Genomic DNA, 21622 nt, shown 5'->3' with positions numbered 1-21622 from the left:
GCACCATAAAGTTGTTCTACAAAAGAGATACCAATTTTTGCTTGCTTTATCTGCTTCTAAGAAAATCTAGATGAAGTACCATGACATTAGCTTCATCTCTCTGTAAAACAGATGAATGGTACAGAGCATAAAGTCATTTAAAATAGGGCACCCTTTGAAGGAAAATAAAAACATCTAAAGTTGAGCCAAACTCTGCCCTGATTTTTTAGCACATAGAACTCCTAAGAAGCCAATATGTTGCACAGAGCATAGGTGAGAGAAGAATTTGGCTCAAATAATGACTAACAGAAGTGGATACCAGCTAAGAATTCTAATGCTACGAAGATGACAATTCTCAGCAGTGTCACCCCTTTCTTAACATATCAAATAGCAAGAAGGAGCTGTTATTGCCACAATCACACACTGAATACAGTCAGCCAAACCCCTGGTCCAACTCCAGCTGCTTTATAAGTCAGAACAACCCCGAAGGTGCTCCGATTTATGCGAGAGGCCAGACAACCCCAGGAATAGAGGAGCATAAAATCTGAACTGTGGTGTAAACAGTTATCAGTACTGTCTTTTTAAATATGTGCACAGACACATGTAACATCATCTCCTAGCCATCTTTCATTGGTAAACCAGTTCTTTCTTCAGGCTAAAATAAGAACAAAAGGAAGATTTTTTTCAAAGTTACTGTACAGATTTAGCCCTTGGCTAAAAGACCTTTGTTAACATTCAAAGCAAAAACTGTAAGCCTCAGAAACCCAGTGAAATCTCACACCCTCAAACTCTGATGTTTATTATGGAAATGATGATTACAGCTGTATCAGGGCTGTGTCGCGCTGTGTACCTCAATTCCTAGTCATTCCAAAATAACCACTGCATATTTACTGTGTAGACTCGAAGTTCATCAGATCTAACTCAGCAAAGGCTTGCCTCAAATCATAAGGCTAGATGTTGTTTCTGGTTATGAGCCCACAGTGGGAGACAGAAAAGTAGTGAGAACCCCCCTTCACCTTCTGCTGCTGAGCAGACGATCTGGAGCTTGGGTATGTGCCGATAAAATAAATATAAAAGACAATTTGGCACTTCACATCCTATTCCTCCCCTATTGTGAAGGGCCAGCATGAGAGGAGATGATAATCTGCTGCTGGTATAGGTCTTCAGCCAATTACTAACCCCCTGGAGCAAGAGGGAAGCAAGGAGGGAATCGTGGCTATAAACTGTATAGTCTGAAGAAAAATCTCTCAAATCTTGTTTTGCAGTGGGATTCTGAGAGTGAATGACAGGCAAATTCTTTCCTATTATCTCTCTCTCAAAAAAAGTTATATTACAAAACTGCATTACATGTGAGTGTTCACTTCCATACCATGTTTCAGGACTGACAACATGCTCTCCGAGATTCAACTTGTGACATCCAGAGGTTTGTACCATGTTTGTCTTTACTGACCCTATACTCCAGTAACCCCAGAAACAGCAGGAAATCAGTTTTCTTTGCAGATAAGCTAAGCAAAGGGCAGCATGTGGCCTGGTTTCATTTGGCCATCAGACTTCTGAACGAGATCTCAAATAAGAGAAAATAAACCACCAAGTTCCCCTGCTAGAAAAGATGCTGCCCAGAGAAAACTCAGCTGCTAAGATTCCAGCATACCTAGTAATTTTGCACTGGATGAGTGGAACATTTGAGTGCACAAAATCTCAAGGACGCAGTTGGAAACAAAAGAGTGCACAGCATGTAACTTCCAAATGGTTAAAGGCATACAAAGATACGAAATAGGATGTAAACATATCTTCTTGGAATCCAGAGAGGTAAACTACAAAAAGCATCCTTTTTGTGCAGGGGCTATCTGTAGTGGATTCTCTCTCAAAGTACCTGCCTCTGCTGTTTGCTATCAGAGCAAATAAAGCTTCACGGAATGGTACTACAGAAGGAAAAAAATGTCCTGTTCACTATACAGACACTTTGCCCTTTTTGGCGGGGCCTTAGTAGGCAACTAGTTTTTTTTAGTGGCGATGCTGGGAAAGTAACTTTTAATAGGCAATCAGTTATAACTGTAACAAGTTACTGGAAAATTTTTGTAGACAGTTCCAAATTACTTGGAAATGTAATCATCAGCAGTCATTTACTTCTAGTTACTTTTTCTTACATTGCATATTGTAGTGACACTTTGCAAAGAATAAGACTGAAGAAACACACGAGTTCTCTCCCCTTAGGAAACCAAGAAAATTCAGAAACATAGTAAAGGATTCAAGACAGTACAGGCTGCCATTTCAAATGATTTATAGCAATTATTGTTGCACTGCACTCTATATTTTGTGAATCTCTAAAATATTTTGGGCTAAAAATGCTACAAAAATGTAAGATATAACATGAGAAAATATTAGTGCTGATAGCTATAGTACAGCAGAAAAATTCCATTTTTTTTTTTTAATATTAAGGTCCACAATCCCTTTACAACAGGGTTTTTAACCTGCTGTAAGCTTTGGGGGTAAAATCAGACCTCCCTATCACTCGCAAGCAGGGAAAGACCCTCCTCCTAAAGAGCTCACTGTTTGAGACATGTTTATGGTTAAAATATTTTCACTTTCTACAGAGAACCTAGCTGACAGAAATATGGATGCCTCTGACTAGCCAAGAAGGCTAATTTAATGTATAGGGTACAACAGCAATTCTTTTGGTGGCGCTAAAGCAGGGGTGGACAAATTTTTGGTCCGAGGGCCACATCTGGTTGGGAAAATTACATGCAGGGCCATGAATGTAGGGCTGGGGCAGGGGGTTGGGATGCAGGGGGGAGGGGGGAGTGCAGTGTGCAGGAAGGGGCTCAGGGTAAGGGGTTGGGGCACAGGAAGGGTACGGTGCAGTGGGGGGGCTCAAGGCAGGGGATTTGGGTGGAGGAGGGGTGCAGGATGCAGCAGGGGGCTCAGGGTAGGGGGTTGGGATGCAGGAGGGGTGGGGCAGGAGCTAAAGGCAGGGAGTTGGGGTGCAGGGAGGGTTCGGGGTCCAGGCTCTGGCCCCGCTTACCTTGAGCGGCTCTGGGGTGGCAGCAGTACACAGTGGGGCTAAGGCAAACTCCCTGCCTGTCCTGGGCCCAGGCCGCTCCCAGAAGCGGCCGGTACCACATCCCTGCGGCCCCTGGGGAGGGGGCAGAGGGCTCCGTGCGCTGCCCTCGCCTGTGGGTACCTTCCCTGCAGCTCCTAGTGGCCAGGAACAGGGAACCACAGACAATGGGAGCTTTGGGGGAGGTACACGCAGGCAAGGGCAGCGTGCGGAGCCCTCTGCCCGCCCCCCCAGGGGCCGCAGGGACTGGTGCTGGCCGCTTCCGGGAGCGGCGCGGGGCCAGGGCAGGCAGGGAGTCTGCCTTAGACCCGCAACACCACAGGGGCGGCAATCCCACGGGCCAGATCCAAAGCCCTGACGGGTCAGATTTGGCCCGCAGGCCATAGTTTGCCCACCCGTGCTAAAAGGCATGTTATAAGTGAGATGTCAAGGCTGTGCCATGTGTATGAGCAGATAGTGCATCTGTGAAGCTTCTCTTAAGGAGCATTTGCTGTTTGGACAGAAATCTTTTCCTTCTGCTATACCCAGGATACTCAGCCTTTCAGTATAGTGATTTTAATTTCCATAGTGAAACCTTCTAGAAGAAATTCTAAGACATGTTTTGCCTGCAGTGATAGAGTGGTACCCTATAATCCTTGCACCAATACATGCATTTCAGCCACCTACTGGAATAAGGCCTATTTAAAAAACTATGCTTAGATCCAGAAATATGCCAACCCACATTGTATAAGTTTCTTCAGATATTGACTTTCAAAAGCAAAGCAGCAGAGCTCAGGCTGTCAGTGTCTGGATGCAGGATGTTTGTTTGATGTTTGTGTATAATGACTAGTCTGATGGAGCCCAAGTCCTTGTTTGGGGACACTAAAAGCCACCATAATACAAATATATTAAATAAAATAACATATCACAGTGGCTTTGTTGCTAATTTACTAGGTCACAGAACCCTGGTCCTTAGACAATATAGGACTGCTAGTATAACAGGTTCATTGCCCTTCTTTATTTTCTGTCATGTCATCTGCACCACAGGAAAAGAGAAAAAGGTACACAGAAAAGATGTTGACCCCTGGATCCCATTATGTAGAGAAGGAACAACGGGCTGAGGGAGTGGGGAGGTGTCTCACCGCTAGTCCTGAAGTAAATGGGTCACATCATCAGTCTACTAAAAGGACTGACTGGAGATGGAAATACTTCTGGATGCAGACTTCATTTCACCTGTTGCAAACTTTCCCTGCTAAAACAATCTATGTTTGTTTCAACTGCTCTTGAGGTACAAGTGTGATGTTGTACTCCATATGTTTTATGGAAATATGCTTATAAGTGTGAATATAATGTAACTGGAATATGCTTCATGCAAAAGGTCTCTTGTAAGGTATCATTACAAAGCTTATAATCTACTGAGTGTGTTCATCCTACTTGTTTGCATGTATTATTTCTATGTCTGGAGTTAGGAGAATAAGATATAATCTTAGGTTTCAGAGTAAAAGCCGTGTTAGTCTGTATTCGCAAAAAGAAAAGGAGTACTTGTGGCACCTTAGAGACTAACCAATTTATTTGAGCATGAGCTTTCGTGAGCTACAGCTCACTTCATCGGATGCTGCATCGGATGCAAAAGTGAGCTGTAGCTCACGAAACCTCATGCTCAAATAAATTGGTTAGTCTCTAAGGTGCCACAAGTACTCCTTTTCTTTTTAAGATATAATCTTGTATTACTGATGTAAACACATTAAGTGGAAGCCATTAAGGGTGCTTCAGAATCAATGAACTGTGAATGGGTTTGTTTACCTGCAAACCTCCCTGGGTACAGGCCAGCCCTGGAGGAATGAAGAATGAGGTCTCACAGGACATGTGACCATGTCACAGGATACTGGTATCCATCTTAAACCTGGTGCTTTTCCATTTAGAAGGAGGGGGCGGATCCAGAGAGACAAAGGGTTCCCACCTTGGGCCAAAGCTATAAAAGGGGGTGGAGCAGAACAAAGGGGGTCCCAGTCATTACAAAGCCCCTGCTTTTCACCCAAGATGCCTGCTGGAACTAACAAGGACTGTACCAGGGGAAAGGATTGGGCTCAGACTAGGAAGGGGTCTAGTCTGTGAAAGACGCTTATTGGAACATCTGAGGGTGAGATATTATCTGTATCAGTTTCTTAATGTATTAGGTTTAGACTTGCGTGTTTTTGCTTGGTGACTTATTTTGTTCTGTCTATTACTTGGAACCACTTAAATCCTACTTTTTATACTTAATAAAATCACTTTTGTTTATTAATTAACCCAGAGGAAGTGATTAATACCTGGGGGAGCAAACAGCTATGCATCTCTCTATCAGTGTTATAGAGGGCAGACAATTTATGAGTTTACCCTGTATAAGCTTTATACAGAGTAAAGCTGATTTATTTGGGGTTTGGATCCCATTGGGAACTGGGTGACTGAGTGCTGGAGATAGGAAATCTGCTGAGCAGTTTTTGGTTGAAGTCTGCAGCTTTGGGGGCATGGACCAGACCCGGGTCTGTGTTGCTAGAGGCTAGTGTGTCTGGCTCAACAAGGCAGGGTTTTGGAGTCCCAAGCTGGCAGGGAAAATGGGCAGGTAATTCCAGCATGTCAGGTGACAGTCCCAAGGGGGTCTCTGTGACCGAATCCATCACAACAAGGTTGTTTAGTAATAGCAGATTATGCTCTGCCCATGTGAGCACAAGTCCAGTTTCTGAGTTAAAATTTTCAAAAGTAACAAAGGCCCTGATTTGTAAAGGTATGTAGGTGTTGCTGTGCTCAGTGTCACAACACCTCATTGATTTAGTAGCCTAAATTTCATTTTCAAAAGGGATTTAGGCACATCAGTGTCTAAACTCCACTGATTGTTGATGGGATTTAGACTCCTAAGGGGCTAAATCTCTCTTGAAAATAAGATGTAGATTTCTAAATCAGTTAAGCATTGTGGCACAGCAATGCCAAAATATCTTTCAAAATCTGGGCCTACATGACTTAGGCTATTTTGAAAATTTTACCCATCATCTTTGTTTAGTATAAAATGGAACTGTTTTTCTTTTTCTGACTGATTAAGAACCATTTTTTATTATTATTTGCTGGTAAATGTAAAACTATCCCCTGTGGAACAGAGGGCATTTTTATAAAAGTAGCCTATCAAGATTTAACATAGAGGATAGGCAAAGAGCAGCCCAGCATAGAAAAGGATGGCATTGCCTTGTTCGTGCTCTAAGCAACACTTGACAGCACAAGAAGGATTCAGATTCAACATATAAAGAAGTATAATAGAGTAGAACCTCAGACTTACAAACACCTGGGGAATGGAGGTTGGTTGTAACTCTGAACAAAACATTATGGTTGTTCTTTCAAAAGTTTACAACTGAACATTGACTTAATACAGCCTTGCAACTTTACTATGCAGAAGAAAAATGCTGCTTTTAACCATCTTAATTTAAATGAAACAAGCACAGAAACAGTTTCCTTTCTTGCATTGGTGGATTCCAGTCCAGTGCCTGTCTTATGTTGTTTCCTCCATGTGTGTCCTAGCAATTCTCCATTTTTGTTCCATAATTTCCTGTCCTATTAGTTTTTGTTTCCTTCTCCTCCAAAGCTCTTCACTTGTGATCTTTTCTAGCCATCTGATGTTAAGACTTTGTCTAATGCAGCTATTTATAAAAACTTGGAGTTAGGATAATATGGTCTTGATACGTCTCCAATTTTCAGTGCCGTATAATAAGGCAGAATTTACAATGTTGTTAAATATTCAAAGTTAAGTTCACAGGGAAAGGTTTCTATTTCTCCAATCTGCTTTAGGATTGCAAAGGCATGTCTGGCTTTTGCTATTCTAGCTTTAATATAATCATTATTCCTCCTGTTTTGCTTAGGATGCTCCCAAGATATATGAAATGTCAAAACTTTTGTATGTCAATCCCAGAAAGTGTTATTGGTGTTTCTTGTTGGGTGTTACTTTTCATGGTTTTAGTTCTCTGTATTGATTTTCAGCACTACTAACTGTGAATAAGCCTGGAGATAATTTGTTTTTGCTTGCATATTTCTGTGAGTATGAGACACTTGGTTGGTGTCATCTGTAAAGTCAAGATCTTCTAGTTTCTGTATGAAAGTCCATTGTGTATCTTGGTTGTTGTGCCATCCTTGTTACCCAATCCATTACCAGTAGGAAGGTTATTGGGTGACAGGATATTCTTGTCTGATGCCAGTAATTACCTTGAATGGCTTAGCCAATTCATTATGTGTTACTTGACAAATCATATTTTCTTAAGAGCCCTGAAAGATATTCATAAATTTCTGAAGGAATCCTTAGTGACTTAGCAACTTCCATAAAACTCTTCTAGTCATTGAGTAGAAGACAGTTTGGAAATCTCTGAAATTCATATAGAGTGGTGACTGCCATTTGATCGACAGTTCTATGACAATATGTAGGGATATAATTGGATCTATGCATGATTTCTCCTGTCTGAACCCTGCCTATTCTTGTCATAGCCTTGATTCTACTGCTTTCTTCAGTCTGTTCAGGATAGCAATTGGGATGGACAGCAACTGAATGCCCCTCCAGTTTTTTGCACTGACTAAGGTCTCCTTTCTTTGGCAGCTTCACTATATGACCATTTTTCTATTGATTCGGTATTTTTTCCTTCTTCCTATATTTTTTTTATAAGAGGCCTATCAAAATATCTACTCTGTTCTTCAAGTCTACCTTAAGTACCTCCACTGGGATGTTGTCCGGACCTGCTGCCTTTCCACTTTTTAACAGATTGACTGTTCCTCTTATATTCTAGAGATAGGTTCTAATTTGACATCAAGATCTTTGCACTCCTCTATGTTTTAACCACTGGTTTGCCATTCAATAATTGACTGTAATAATGCTTTCATAAATCTTTGTTGTCAAATTGCCCCCATTGTCTTGGACTGATCAATAGGTGTTTTCTTCTTCCTGTCTAGTGATACTGCACAGTGTCTTCATGTCATCATGCGTTGCAGCAATTTGTGCATCTGTTGCTATTTTGTCTATAAAATGCTGTTTGTCTCTTCTGGCATTCTTTTTGACTCTATTTCTTTGTGGCACATTCCTCCTGGAGTCACTGGTTCCATGTTCTTGTTCTTGCTTGATTTAGTTTGTTTAATTTTACATCTTCTTCAATTTTCTGCCATGTATCCTCAGATAACCATGCATTGTTGTGTTTCTTTATCAATCCCAGCACTTCTTCAGAAGTTTTGGTGAAAGTTTCCTTTACACGTTTCCATTTGCCTTCTACTGTTCCATTGTCCTCATTTTCAAGTGCCTGGTATCTGTTTGATAGTGCAATTCCAAACTCTTATTATGTTGTCATTTATTTTAGCATCATGATGCTACAACATGAGCATCTGTTTTTCAGTTCTCTTTTTTATTCTCAATTTAGCTACCACTAATGCATGGTCCATTCCCACAACTTTCCTATCCCTGCTATATAACACCCTCTAAAATTCTTCTGCATTTATGCAAATTTGTAATGTGGTTTTCTAATCTGAGGCCACATTATTTGTTTGCAGTTATAATGCTCCATAGAAAAACTAAACAACAACAATTCTAATTTTGCAAGCTTGCTTATATGCTATCCATCAAGAGGGAGTCAGGTTTTTTATAAGAAACATGATCATTGATTTCTTAATTTTATATGGTGATGTTTGTATTTTTAGATCACTTCATGTAACTGAAGTTTTTTACTTTCAGTAGCCATATTAAAAAAATCAAGCAAACAAAAAGTTTTTAAAAAGGAATGGTAACCCAGAAATGCTCTGAGAAACCTAATTTCTGGACCACAAAGAACCTCATTTCTGTCCCAGGTTTACCATTGTTTCCACAACATGCATTACTACACACATAAGATCAAAGCTGTTTGCAAGTAAAGATTATTTTGAAGGAGTCATCTACTAATCTGATCAGCCATATAAGCTATTACATTCAGTTTAGAACTTGTATTTGGGTTAACTTTCTCATGGTTCTATCCTGTATCTAGTACATTCCCTGGCAATTGTGCCCCTTAGGATGTGTGTATGAGGGAAATGAGAGTAGAGGGGAGGATGTGGGAGGTGTGGAATACTAAAGGTTTTAACTTAACTTCATACTACCCATTTTATGAGGGTGATCTGGGGATCCAAGAAACTGGAGAGTGAAAAATGGCAGAAGCTATACAAGTTTCTATCACAAGAAAAGGCATGGGCACTAGAGGGAGCTCATACCTTTACAGACAGTGAAAGAAATATACAACATGTAATATATGTCATACATACATATACACAATGTGGCAAGATGGCCGATGTTAGTCTGGTGGGTCCTGTGCTTTTCTTGGTGGGGAGCTAAGATGCCACCCTTTGCCCTTGCTCTTGGGTGCCAATGGCCCCGCTACTAACCCAGGAAGGTGGTAGAGGAGGGAAGCAGGGGAAGGGTCTGGGTTCCCTCCTCGCTCTGAGTCCCAGCCTCTCTCAACCCCTGTGGGGTTCTTACCCTCATCCCCCTTAGGTGGGGTTACCCTCAGTCCTCAGATGCTGGGGGGAAGGAAGTCTCCCTGTCCTGCTGGGGCAGGGTCTCCCTTTCTTCAGTACTCAGGTCTTCTAAATCTCTCAACACACCTCCAAGCTCTCATCCTCTTTCCTTCCTCTGTCTGCCTGAAGCAAGGGGTTTTATTAGGTTCCTAACAGGGCCCTGATTGACTGCACATGCTCCAATTAACCAGCAGCCACCTTCCCTAGTCTACAGGGAACCACGCCTTAATTAGCCTTGAGCTTATATATTTCCCCTCAAGCACTCTCCCACTGCTCCCTGGCCCTCCTGTACCACAACAGATATAAAATTCACAAACATATTGGATGTACAGTACCCAGATATTACATACCTAAATCATTTTAAAAAATGCTCTGTAGTCATATTTTCCATATCTCTGTACCAAATACTTTTTAACAACACACACAAGGTGTTGGCTTCTTCCTGTTATCACTGTTGTAATAACTGAGGCCTACTAGTCCTACCCCAGTTGTAAGTTTAAATGTTGAAAAGTGGGTAAAAGGTCACAAAGTGGCTGGAGGGCAGATGGACTGAAAGGAGTTGAGCTCCATCATCCAGCTACAACCTCCATCATCTCTTGGGATTCTGGGTTAAACTTTGGGACCTTCCATTGTCCTGATCCTGAGAGATGTTCCTGACCAGACTGGGCCAGAAAGAGAGAAAACAATGACATTACTTTTACCAGCTTCAGGTAAGTCCTGAGCAAATCCTGGAATGTTCCTGCTTTCATTCACTGTCCCACCATGTGTTGTTTTCCTTCCCCAACTTTATTTCTTCTCTCTCTCTCTTTGTCTTCTATTTTATAAGAGTCTGGCTTAGCCAGCCAAGACTGTCTCTGTCTCTTTCTTAATTCTGCAATGAGCCCATGACTAGAGAGACACTTAAAAGCAAAACCCTAAACAGCCTGAAGCTGGTACAAGTTTGCCAGGTCTCAGAGTGGCTGATCAGACTGTGTGCTGGGCCTGTGTATCTCCAGCAGTGAGGCTTCAAGTCCAAATCAGTACCAGAGACAGAATCTGCATTTTCCATCTCTGCTGTTCTTTCCTCTCTCTTTTTGTGTGAGTTTGTCTTGTTTTATCTTCAAGAAAACAGGACTGGACTTTAACAGCAGCAGCAAAAAGAACAGTTCCAGACCGTCTGTGATGGCGCAGAGAGGCCCACACTATCAAGGTGGGGGGAGTGGGTTAAGGAGGCTGACAGGCAGGCTCCCTGGTAGTAATGAAACAGTTAGGGAAACCTGTGGACCCAACTGGCCCCACCCTGCTACACCTGCAGCCAATGTCAGGTGTGGAGAGGGAAGGTAAGAGGAGAGGGCCTGGGCTCAGTTCAGGGCTGACCAGGAAGGAGGACAGAGCTCTGTTTCTCTTCATGGGAGAGAAACCTGAGAAAAAAATCTAAAGGAAACAGGAGTTCAGGAGAGCTGTCAGTTTCTCAAGGAGACAATATTAAAGACACAACTGCAAACTATTCCAATGCAAAGGAAAGATAGGAAAAAGCCAATATGGCTCCCTCAGGAGCTCTTTAATGATGTGAAAATCTAAAAGGAATCCTATACTATTGAATATTTTCATTAATGATTTGGACAATGCATTGGAGAGTGTGTTTATAAAATCTGTGGATGACATGAAAGCAGGGAGGGGGATTGCAAGCACTTTGGAGAACAGCATTAGAATTCAAAATAATCTTTTTGACAAATTAGAGAATTGGTGTGAAATCAACAAGATGAAATTAAATAAAGACAAGGGCAAAGTACTTCATTTAGGAAGGAATAATCAAATGCATAACTACAAATAGGGAATAACTGGCTAGGTGGAACTATTGCTGACAAGAATCTGGGGGTTATAGTGGATCACAAATTGAATATGAGTCAACAAGGTGCAGTTGCAAAAAAGATTAATATCATTCCCGGGGTATATGATCAGGAATGCTGTATGCAAGACATGGGAAGTAACTATCCTGCTCTACTTGGCACTGGTGAGGTCAGAGTATTATGTTCAGTTTAAGAAACATATAGACAAATTGTAGAGAGTCCAGAGGAGAGCAACAAAGGCAATAAAAGGTTTAGAAAACCTGACCTATGAGGAAAGGTTAAAAAATGTGTACGTTTAGTCTTGAGAAATGAAGTTTGAAGGGGGACCTGTTAACAGCCTTCAAATATGTGAAAGGTTGTAGGCAGCATTGGAGATTTAGGTTAGATATTAGAAAAAACTTCCTAATTATAACAGTAGCTAAGCTCTAGAATAGGCTTCCAAGAGAGGTTGTGGAATCCCTATCACTGGAGGTTTTAAATACAGGTTGGGCAAATACCTGACAGGGATGATCTAGGTTTACTTGGTCCTGCCTAAGCACAGGGGGCTGGACTTGACGATTTCTCAAGGTCCCCTCCAGTCCTACTCTGATACCTGCGAAGGGAAATCGGCAGAAGCATACACTGTTTTGGAAACAAGTTCTGATTAGAAGGCTGGGCCCAAATAAAGGTTTGTGAGATGAAACTGGCTTAGAGTTGTGTTTGTTCATGTTTCTGATTACCTTTGAACTTCAACATCCCGAAAAGGGTAGGATGGAAGGACGCTTTGGCCAGAACAACAAAGCACCACTACCCTAACCTTAGAAAGACAAAAAAGCCTAGTGTCGATACACAGCGGGGTGAACTGTGCCCTGAAGAGCGACATGGGAGCGCTGAGTATTTCTCTTTTTCTCAAAAAAGACAGGTAACACCATCTACAAATTTCAGAGTAGCAGCTGTGTTAGTCTGTCTTCGCAAAAAGAAAAGGAGTACTTGTGGCACCTTAGAGACTAACAAATTTATTTGAGCATATGCTTTCGTGAGCTACAGCTCACTTCATCGGATGATGAACTCCATCTACAAAGGTTGTCAGAAAGGGGTTTTCCTAAAAAAGATCTGTCCACAACTAAAGGAAAAAGGAATGAGGAATATTGATAAAAGTCTGTCTTAATCATTCCATTTGAAATGCTTTAATTTTTATTCTCTTATTTTTCTTTAATAAAAGGTTATAAATATGTTTAATGGCAGTTGTTGTCATGAGACTAAGCAACCCAAGGTTTCTGTACTCCAAACCCTCAGCCATGTTTAACTCTTTAGTGTTGTACGGTGACAGGGCCAGGTTATCACCTTTGACTCTGTGCCCATTTATCCCATCAAGTTAATACATCACTCCATTTAGATTTGTTCATCAGTTATAGAAATATTCAAAGATACAATTCAATAATATGCCTTCTGGGGACAAACCCAATAATAATTTGTATTTTAAGGGCACAAGAGTAGAAATACAGCTCCCAATATAAAAGTGTGCACAGATCCACATTTGTGAATGCAAACCCTGTTTTTGAATGTAATGGTATCTATTACGAAAACAGTTTAAATGAATTTGCCTTGCTGCATTAACCATGCAAAGACCAATTCTTTAAAACAGAGATTTCAGTCCCCTGTGTCATACTGCTATGACAAAGCCATTCTTAAGAAGCCTTAGTGACACCTGCAAAATATTTTCCATACTGGATTATATCAATACACGTTGGTTCTCCCTTCCTCCAAACATTATAGAGAGTGAAAGACAGAGAGTGAGTTGAAAATCCTGGTTACCATTGACTACAAGGAATGGCAAAACTTGAACACTTAAACTTTTGTGGAGACCAATTTAAAAGAATAAAAAACCTTTCTAAAAACAAAATCTATAATATGGGCCATGAATTTAAAAAAAATAATTGGCTCCTATTTCTTCTTGATGCCCCAGGCCAATCCTTTTGCCATACAATGAACCTCCTGTTGATTTCAAAGGCAGCTGTACATGCCTACTTGAGGGCAGAACCCAGCTCTTAGATAGCTGGGGAAGGATGCCTTGCAAGATTTCATCAGTGACACCTGAAACATTTTGTCAGAATCTCATCTTCGTTTGCTCTAATCTTTTAGCAGCTATGGTGTCAGTATCAGGTACAATTCATTCAGATGGTGTGCCAGGCCCTGAAACAGGAGATTCTATTTACAAGCTTATCAAATTGATGCTGTTGTAGTCGGAGCAATTGGGTTAAATTGCTTTTTCTCCGTGAGCATCAGCCACCAGTCTAAAAATAACGTAAGTTTTAGGAAGAAGTGTTACCTGCAGTGATGTTTTCTAAAACAAAGGATAGTGACCAAGAAACACTGGAATTTTCATTTGCATGTAATGTAGCATTTTAGCATTCAAAGGTGTTAGCCATCACAAGACACCAACTGTGGTTGTCTGAGTATTGGCTACACTGTGCAGCAAGGAAGAACATAAGAATGGCCATACTGGGTCAGACTAGCCCAGTATCCTCGTCAGTATCCATTATCCATCTACCCCTGTATCCTCTTTTCTGTCAGTGACCAATGCCGGGTGCGTTAGAATAAACAGAACAGGTAATCATCAAGTGATCCATGCCCTGTCACCCATTCCCAGCTTCTGGCAAACAGAGGCTAATAGCCATTGATGGACCGATCCTCCATGAACATATCTAGTTCTTTTTTTTAACACTGTTACGATCTTGGCCTCACAACATCCTCTGACAAAGAGTTCCACAGGTTGACTGTGCGTTGTGTGAAGAAATATGGATGACCTCATTCACCTCCCAAATGAACATTCTCTTACAAGTGTTGTAGGGGACAAACAGTAAAATGAGCTGGTTTTACTGTCACATGGGCATGTGCATGACAGCTCTGGTAGCACCTCTAATCTGACCTGTGCTGCCTCCTCTGCTCTGTCTGAAGCATATGGGCAGAGCAAAGGAGTGGAGCGCTGATTATAGGAGTATTCATCACTTTGCCTTTTACAAAAGCAAGTACTCTTTTGATTAGCACTCAGCTCCTCAATTTGTCAAAGTGTATTAGCAAAGCAGAATGATCTCAATATGTTATTTTCATTGCATGGTAGACTACTATAACTGCAGTTTCAGAGTAGCAGCCGTGTTAGTCTGTCTTCGCAAAAAGAAAAGAAGTACTTGTGGCACCTTAGCGACGAACAAATTTATTTGAGCATAAGCTTTCGTGAGCTACAACTCACTTCATTGGATGCATTCAGTGGAAAATACAGTGGACAGATTTATATACACAGAGAACATGAAACAATGGGTGTTACCATACACACTGTAACGAGAGTGATCACTTAAGGTGAGATATTACCAGCAGGAGAGCGGGGGGGACGGGACGGACGGACTTCCAATTCAAAGTTGCAATTCTTCAACAAAAAAACTTCCAAAACAGACTCCAAGGAGAGACTGCTGAATTGGAATTAATTTGCAAACTGGATACAATTAACTTAGGCTTGAATAGAGACTAGGAGTGGATGGGTCATTACAAAAAGTAAAACTATTTCCCCATGTTTATCCCCCCCCCTCCTCAGACGTTCTTGTCAACTGCTGGAAATGGCCCACCTTGATTATCACTACAAAAGATTCCAACCCCCTCCACTCCCCCTGCTCTCCTGCTGGTAATATCTCACCTTAAGTGATCACTCTCTTTACAGTGTGTATGGTAACACCCATTGTTTCATGTTCTCTATGGGTATGTCTACACTACGGAATAAGGTCGAATTTATAGAAGTCGGTTTTTTAGAAATCGGTTTTATAAATTCGAGTATGTGTGTCCCCACAGAAAATGCTCTAAGTGCATTAAGTGCATTAACTCGGCGGAGCGCTTCCACAGTACCGAGGCAAGCGTCGACTTCCGGAGCGTTGCACTGTGGGTAGCTATCCCACAGTTCCCGCAGTCTCCGCTGCCCATTGGAATTCTGGGTTGAGATCCCAATGCCTGATGGGGCTAAAACATTGTCGCGGGTGGTTCTGGGTACATATCGTCAGCCCCCCATTCCCTCCCTCCCCCCATGAAAGCAAGGGCAGACAATCATTTCGCGCCTTTTTTCCTGAGTTACCTGTGCAGACACCATACCATGGCAAGCATGGAGCCCGCTCAGGTAACCGTCACCCTATGTCTCCTGGGTGCTGGCAGACGCGGTACGGCATTGCTACACAGTAGCAGCAACCCCTTGCCTTGTGGCAGCAGATGGTACAGTACGACTGGTAGCCGTCATCGTCATGTCTGAGGTGCTCCTGGTCGCCTCTGTGAGGTCGATCAGGAGCGCCTGGGCAGACATGGGCACAGGGACTAAATTTGGAGTGACTTGACCAGGTCATTCTCTTTAGTCCTGCAGTCAGTCCTATTGAACCGTCTTATGGTGAGCGGGCAGGCGATACGGACTGCTTGCAGTCGTACTGTACCATCTTCTGCCGAGCAGCCATGAGATGTGGATGGCATGCAGTCCTTCTGCACCGTCTGCTGCCAGCCAAAGATGTAAAAGATAGATGGAGTGGATCAAAACAAGAAATAGACCAGATTTGTTTTGTACTCATTTGCTTCCCCCCCTCCCCTGTCTAGGGGACTCATTCTTCTAGATCACACTGCAGTCACTTACAGAGAAGGTGCAGCGAGGTAAATCTAGCCATGTATCAATCAGAGGCCAGGCTAACCTTCTTGCTCCAATAAGGACAATAACTTAGGTGCACCATTTCTTATTGGAACCCTCCGTGAAGTCCTGCCTGAAATACTCCTTGATGTAAAGCCACCCCCTTTGTTGATTTTAGCTCCCTGAAGCCAACCCTGTAAGCGCCCCTCCCAGCGTCAGAGCAATGGCAAACAATCGGGCATCTGAGAGTGCTGTCCAGAGCAGTCACAATGGAGCACTCTGATGGGGCTAAAACATTGTCGCGGGTGGTTCTGGGTACGTGTCGTCAGGCCCCCGTTCCCTCCCTCCCTCCGTGAAAGCAAGGGCAGACAATCATTTCGCGCCTTTTTTCCTGAGTTACCTGTGCAGACGCCATACCACAGCAAGCATGGAGCCCGCTCAGGTAACCGTCACCCTATGTCTCCTGGGTGCTGGCAGACGCGGTACGGCTTTGCTGCACAGTAGCAGCAACCCCTTGCCTTCTGGCAGCAGACGGTGCAATACGATTGGTAGTCGTCCTCATCGTGTCCAAGGTGCTCCTGGCCGCGTCGGCTGGGAGCGCCTGGGCAGACATGGGCGCAGGGACTAAATTTGGAGTGACTTGACCAGGTCATTCTCTTTAGTCCTGCAGTCAGTCCTATTGAACCGTCTTATGGTGAGCGGGCAGGCGATACGGACTGCTAGCAGTCGTACTGTACCATCTTCTGCCAGGCAGGCAAGAGATGAGGATTGCTAGCAGTCGTATTGCACCATCTTCTGCCAGGCAGGCAAGAGATGGGGATGGCTAGCAGTCGTACTGTACCATCTTCTGCCGAGCAGCCATGAGATGTGGATGGCATGCAGTCCTTCTGCACCGTCTGCTGCCAGCCAAAGATGTAAAAGATAGATGGAGTGGGTCAAAACAAGAAATAGACCAGATTTGTTTTGTACTCATTTGCCTCCTCCCCTGTCTAGGGGACTCATTCCTCTAGGTCACACTGCAGTCACTCACAGAGAAGGTGCAGCGAGGTAAATCTAGCCATGTATCAATCAGAGGCCAGGCTAACCTCCTTGTTCCAATAACAACGATAACTTAGGTGCACCATTTCTTATTGGAACCCTCCGTGAAGTCCTGCCTGAAATACTCCTTGATGTACAGGCACCCCCTTTGTTGATTTTAGCTCCCTGAAGCCAACCCTGTAAGCCGTGTCGTCAGTCGCCCCTCCCTCCGTCAGAGCAACGGCAGACAATCGTTCCGCGCCTTTTTTCTGTGCGGACGCCATACCACGGCAAGCATGGAGCCCGCTCAGCTCACTTTGGCAATTAGGAGCACATTAAACACCACACGCATTATCCAGCAGTATATGCAGCACCAGAACCTGGCAACGCGATACCGGGCGAGGAGGCGACGTCAGCGCGGTCCCGTGAGTGATCAGGACATGGACACAGATTTCTCTGAAAGCATGGGCCCTGACAATGCATGCATCATGGTGCTAATGGGGCAGGTTCATGCTGTGGAACGCCGATTCTGGGCTCGGGAAACAAGCACAGACTGGTGGGACCGCATAGTGTTGCAGGTCTGGGACGATTCCCAGTGGCTACGAAACTTTCGCATGCGTAAGGGCACTTTCATGGAACTTTGTGACTTGCTTTCCCCTGCCCTGAAGCGCATGAATACCAAGATGAGAGCAGCCCTCACAGTTGAGAAGCGAGTGGCGATAGCCCTGTGGAAGCTTGCAACGCCAGACAGCTACCGGTCAGTTGGGAATCAATTTGGAGTGGGCAAATCTACTGTGGGGGCTGCTGTGATGCAAGTAGCCCACGCAATCAAAGATCTGCTGATATCAAGGGTAGTGACCCTGGGAAATGTGCAGGTCATAGTGGATGGCTTTGCTGCAATGGGATTCCCTAACTGTGGTGGGGCTATAGACGGAACCCATATCCCTATCTTGGCACCGGAGCACCAAGCCGCCGAGTACATAAACCGCAAGGGGTACTTTTCGATAGTGCTGCAAGCTCTGGTGGATCACAAGGGACGTTTCACCAACATCAACGTGGGATGGCCGGGAAAGGTGCGTGATGCTCGCATCTTCAGGAACTCTGGTCTGTTTCAAAAGCTGCAGGAAGGGACTTTATTCCCAGACCAGAAAATAACTGTTGGGGATGTTGAAATGCCTATATGTATCCTTGGGGACCCAGCCTACCCCTTAATGCCATGGCTCATGAAACCGTACACAGGCAGCCTGGACAGTAGTCAGGAGCTGTTCAACTACAGGCTGAGCAAGTGCAGAATGGTGGTAGAATGTGCATTTGGACGTTTAAAGGCGCGCTGGCGCAGTTTACTGACTCGCTTAGACCTCAGCGAAACCAATATTCCCACTGTTATTACTGCTTGCTGTGTGCTCCACAATATCTGTGAGAGTAAGGGGGAGACGTTTATGGCGGGGTGGGAGGTTGAGGCAAATCGCCTGGCTGCTGGTTACGCGCAGCCAGACACCAGGGCGGTTAGAAGAGCACAGGAGGGCGCGGTACGCATCAGAGAAGCTTTGAAAAACAGTTTCATGACTGGCCAGGCTACGGTGTGAAAGTTCTGTTTGTTTCTCCTTGATGAACCCCCCCGCCCCTTGGTTCACTCTACTTCCCTGTAAGCTAACCACCCTCCCCTCCTCCCTTCGATCACCGCTTGCAGAGCCAATAAAGTCATTGTTGCTTCACATTCATGCATTCGTTATTCATTCATCACACAAACAGGGAGATGACTACCAAGGTATCCCAGGAGGGGTGGTGGAGGAGGGAAGGAAAATGCCACACAGCACTTTAAGCACAGCACTTTAAAAGTTTACAACTTTAAAATTTATTGAATGACAGCCTTCTTTTTTTTGGGCAATCCTCTGTGGTGGAGTGGCTGGTTGGCCGGAGGCCCCCCCACCGCGTTCTTGGGCGTCTGGGTGTGGAGGCTATGGAACTTGGGGAGGAGGGCGGTTGGTTACAGAGGGGCAGCAGTGGCAGTCTGTGCTCCAGCTGCCTTTGCTGCAGCTCAACCATACACTGGAGCATACTGGTTTGGTCCTGCAGCAGCCTCAGCATTGAATCCTGCCTCCTCTCATCACGCTGCCGCCACATTTGAGCTTCAGCCCTGTCTTCACCCCGCCACTTACTCTCTTCAGCCCACCACTTACTCTCTTCAGTCCGCCACTTACTCTCTTCAGCCCTCCACCTCTCCTCCTGGTCATTTTGTGCTTTCCTGCACTCTGACATTATTTGCCTCCACGCATTCGTCTGTGCTCTGTCAGTGTGGGAGGACAGCATGAGCTCGGAGAACATTTCATCGCGAGTGTGTTTTTTTTTCTTTCTAAGCTTCACTAGCCTCTGGGAAGGAGAAGATCCTGTGATCATTGAAACACATGCAGCTGGTGGAGAAAAAAAAAGGGACAGCGGTATTTAAAAAGACACATTTTATAAAACAGTCGCTACACTCTTTCAGGGTAAACCTTGCTGTTAACATTACATACATAGCACATGTGCTTTCGTTACAAGGTCGCATTTTGCCTCCTCCCACCGCGTGAACGGATTTTGGTTGAATGCCAGCAAACATACACTGCAATGCTTTGTTCTACAGTGATTCCCGAGTACGTGTTACTGGCCTGGAGTGGTAAAGTGTCCTACCATGAAGGACGAAATAAGGCTGCCCTCCCCAGAAACCTTTTGCAAAGGCAGAACCGCAAATGCCAGGGCAAAGTAATCCTTTCACATGCTTGCTTTTAAACCATGTATAGCATTTTAAAAGGTACACTCACCAGAGGTCCCTTCTCCGCCTGCTGAGTCCAGGAGGCAGCCTTGGGTGGGTTCGGGGGGTACTGGCTCCAGGTCTAGGGTGAGAAACAGTTCCTGGCTGTCGGGAAAACCGGTTTCTCCGCTTGCTTGCTGTGAGCTATCTACAACCTCCTCCTCATCATCTTCTTCATCCCCAAAACCTACTTCCGTATTGCCTCCATCTCCATTGAAGGAGTCAAACAACACGGCTGGGGTAGTGGTGGCTGAACCCCCTAAAATGGCATGCAGCTCATCATAGAAGCGGCATGTTTGGGGCTCTGACCCAGAGCGGCTGTTCGCCTCTCTGGTTTTCTGGTAGGCTTGCCTCAGCTCCTTCAGTTTCACGCGGCACTGCTTCGGGTCCCTGTTATGGCCTCTGTCCTTCATGCCCTGGGAGATTTTCACAAAGGTTTTGGCATTTCGAAAACTGGAACGGAGTTCTGATAGCACGGATTCCTCTCCCCAAACAGCGATCAGATCCCGTACCTCCCGTTCGGTCCATGCTGGAGCTCTTTTGCGATTCTGGGACTCCATCATGGTCACCTGTGCTGATGAGCTCTGCATGGTCACCTGCAGCTTGCCACGCTGGCCAAACAGGAAATGAGATTCAAAAGTTCGCAGTTCTTTTCCTGTCTACCTGGCCAGTGCATCTGAGTTGAGAGCGCTGTCCAGAGCGGTCAGAATGGAGCACTCTGGGATAGCTCCCGGAGGCCAATACCATCGAATTGTGTCCACAGTACCCCAAATTCGAGCCGGCAACGTCGATTTAAGCGCTAATCCACTTGTCAGGGGTGGAGTAAGGAAATCGATTTTAAGAGCCCTTTAAGTCGAAATAAAGGGCTTCATTGTGTGGACGGGTGCAGGTTTAAATCGATTTAACGCTGCTAAATTCGACCTAAAGTCCTAGTGTAGACCAGGGCTATGTATATAAATCTCCCCACTGTATTTTCCACTGAACGCATCCAATGAAGTGAGCTCTAGCTCACGAAAGCTTATGCTCAAATAAATTTGTTAGTCTCTAAGGTGCCACAAGTCCTCCTTTTCTTATAAATGCAATAAATCCCAACTTCATTGCACCATGACCCCCTTCTGACAACAAAAATTATAACATGACCCCAGGAGGGGGGACCAAAGCCTGAGCCCTGCTGCCCTAATGGGCCTCAGGCTTCAGCTTTGGCCCTGGGTGGCGGGTCTTGGGCTTCAGCCCCAGGCCCCTACAAGTCTAATGCCAGCCCTGGTGACCTCATTGAAAAGGGGTCACGACCCATTTTGGGGACCTGACCCACAGTTTGAGAACTGCTGCTCTAAGCTATCCAACATTTCCTTTAAAATTATTTTTATACACACCCATTTGTGTTTTACAAGAATATACTAAAGTCCCCTTAGAATTAATAAAAACATCTATTGTTGAAATGCCAGTGCTTTAAAAAAAAATTGCCAAAAGCTGTTTTCCAAATCAAATGTACAGAGAATAAAATAAACCCTGTAAAAACAGCTATAAAAAAGGCTACATTTTAAAGCTGTGACACATTTAATAGATCCTATCATACAAAAATATATGTAATGAAATGAACCAATATAACCCTTCCTGGACCCTATTACATTCCCTTTGTGCCACTGGAACTGCAGCGAGACGGCAGCAGGGGATTCCTGTCAGCCTTTTCAGGGCATCTGTCAGAGTTAGAAAGGGGAGAAATGATGACAGAGCCAGAACACGCTATGCTCCAGTGATTGTCTGTCAGAGAAGCAGTCCCCTAGGGGACTGCTCTAGCTGGTGTA

The 21622-nt window shown here is 44.2% G+C and overlaps 2 protein-coding genes across 3 annotated transcripts in view; both read right to left on the bottom strand.

Annotated features, from left to right (window-relative positions):
- The window catches only part of SASH1 (SAM and SH3 domain containing 1), an 890912-nt gene that overhangs the window by 718847 nt on the left and 150443 nt on the right, over window positions 1–21622 (bottom strand). The gene's annotated exons all lie outside the window — the stretch shown is intronic.
- On the bottom strand, window positions 8113–20770 carry LOC142071362 (uncharacterized). Its single transcript, XM_075126170.1, has 3 exons — window positions 19828–20770; window positions 19210–19440; window positions 8113–8348 (listed from the first exon to the last, which is right to left on the bottom strand). The coding sequence occupies exons 1-3, from the start codon at window positions 20405–20407 to the stop codon at window positions 8113–8115; spliced, it is 1047 nt and encodes a 348-aa protein (XP_074982271.1). The 5' UTR covers window positions 20408–20770.

The sequence above is a fragment of the Caretta caretta genome, chromosome 3, assembly GCF_965140235.1.
Source record: "Caretta caretta isolate rCarCar2 chromosome 3, rCarCar1.hap1, whole genome shotgun sequence".
Classification (NCBI taxonomy): domain Eukaryota; kingdom Metazoa; phylum Chordata; order Testudines; family Cheloniidae; genus Caretta; species Caretta caretta.
Note: the sequence above shows the minus strand (reverse complement) of the source record. Positions and strands in the feature narration are given on the sequence as shown.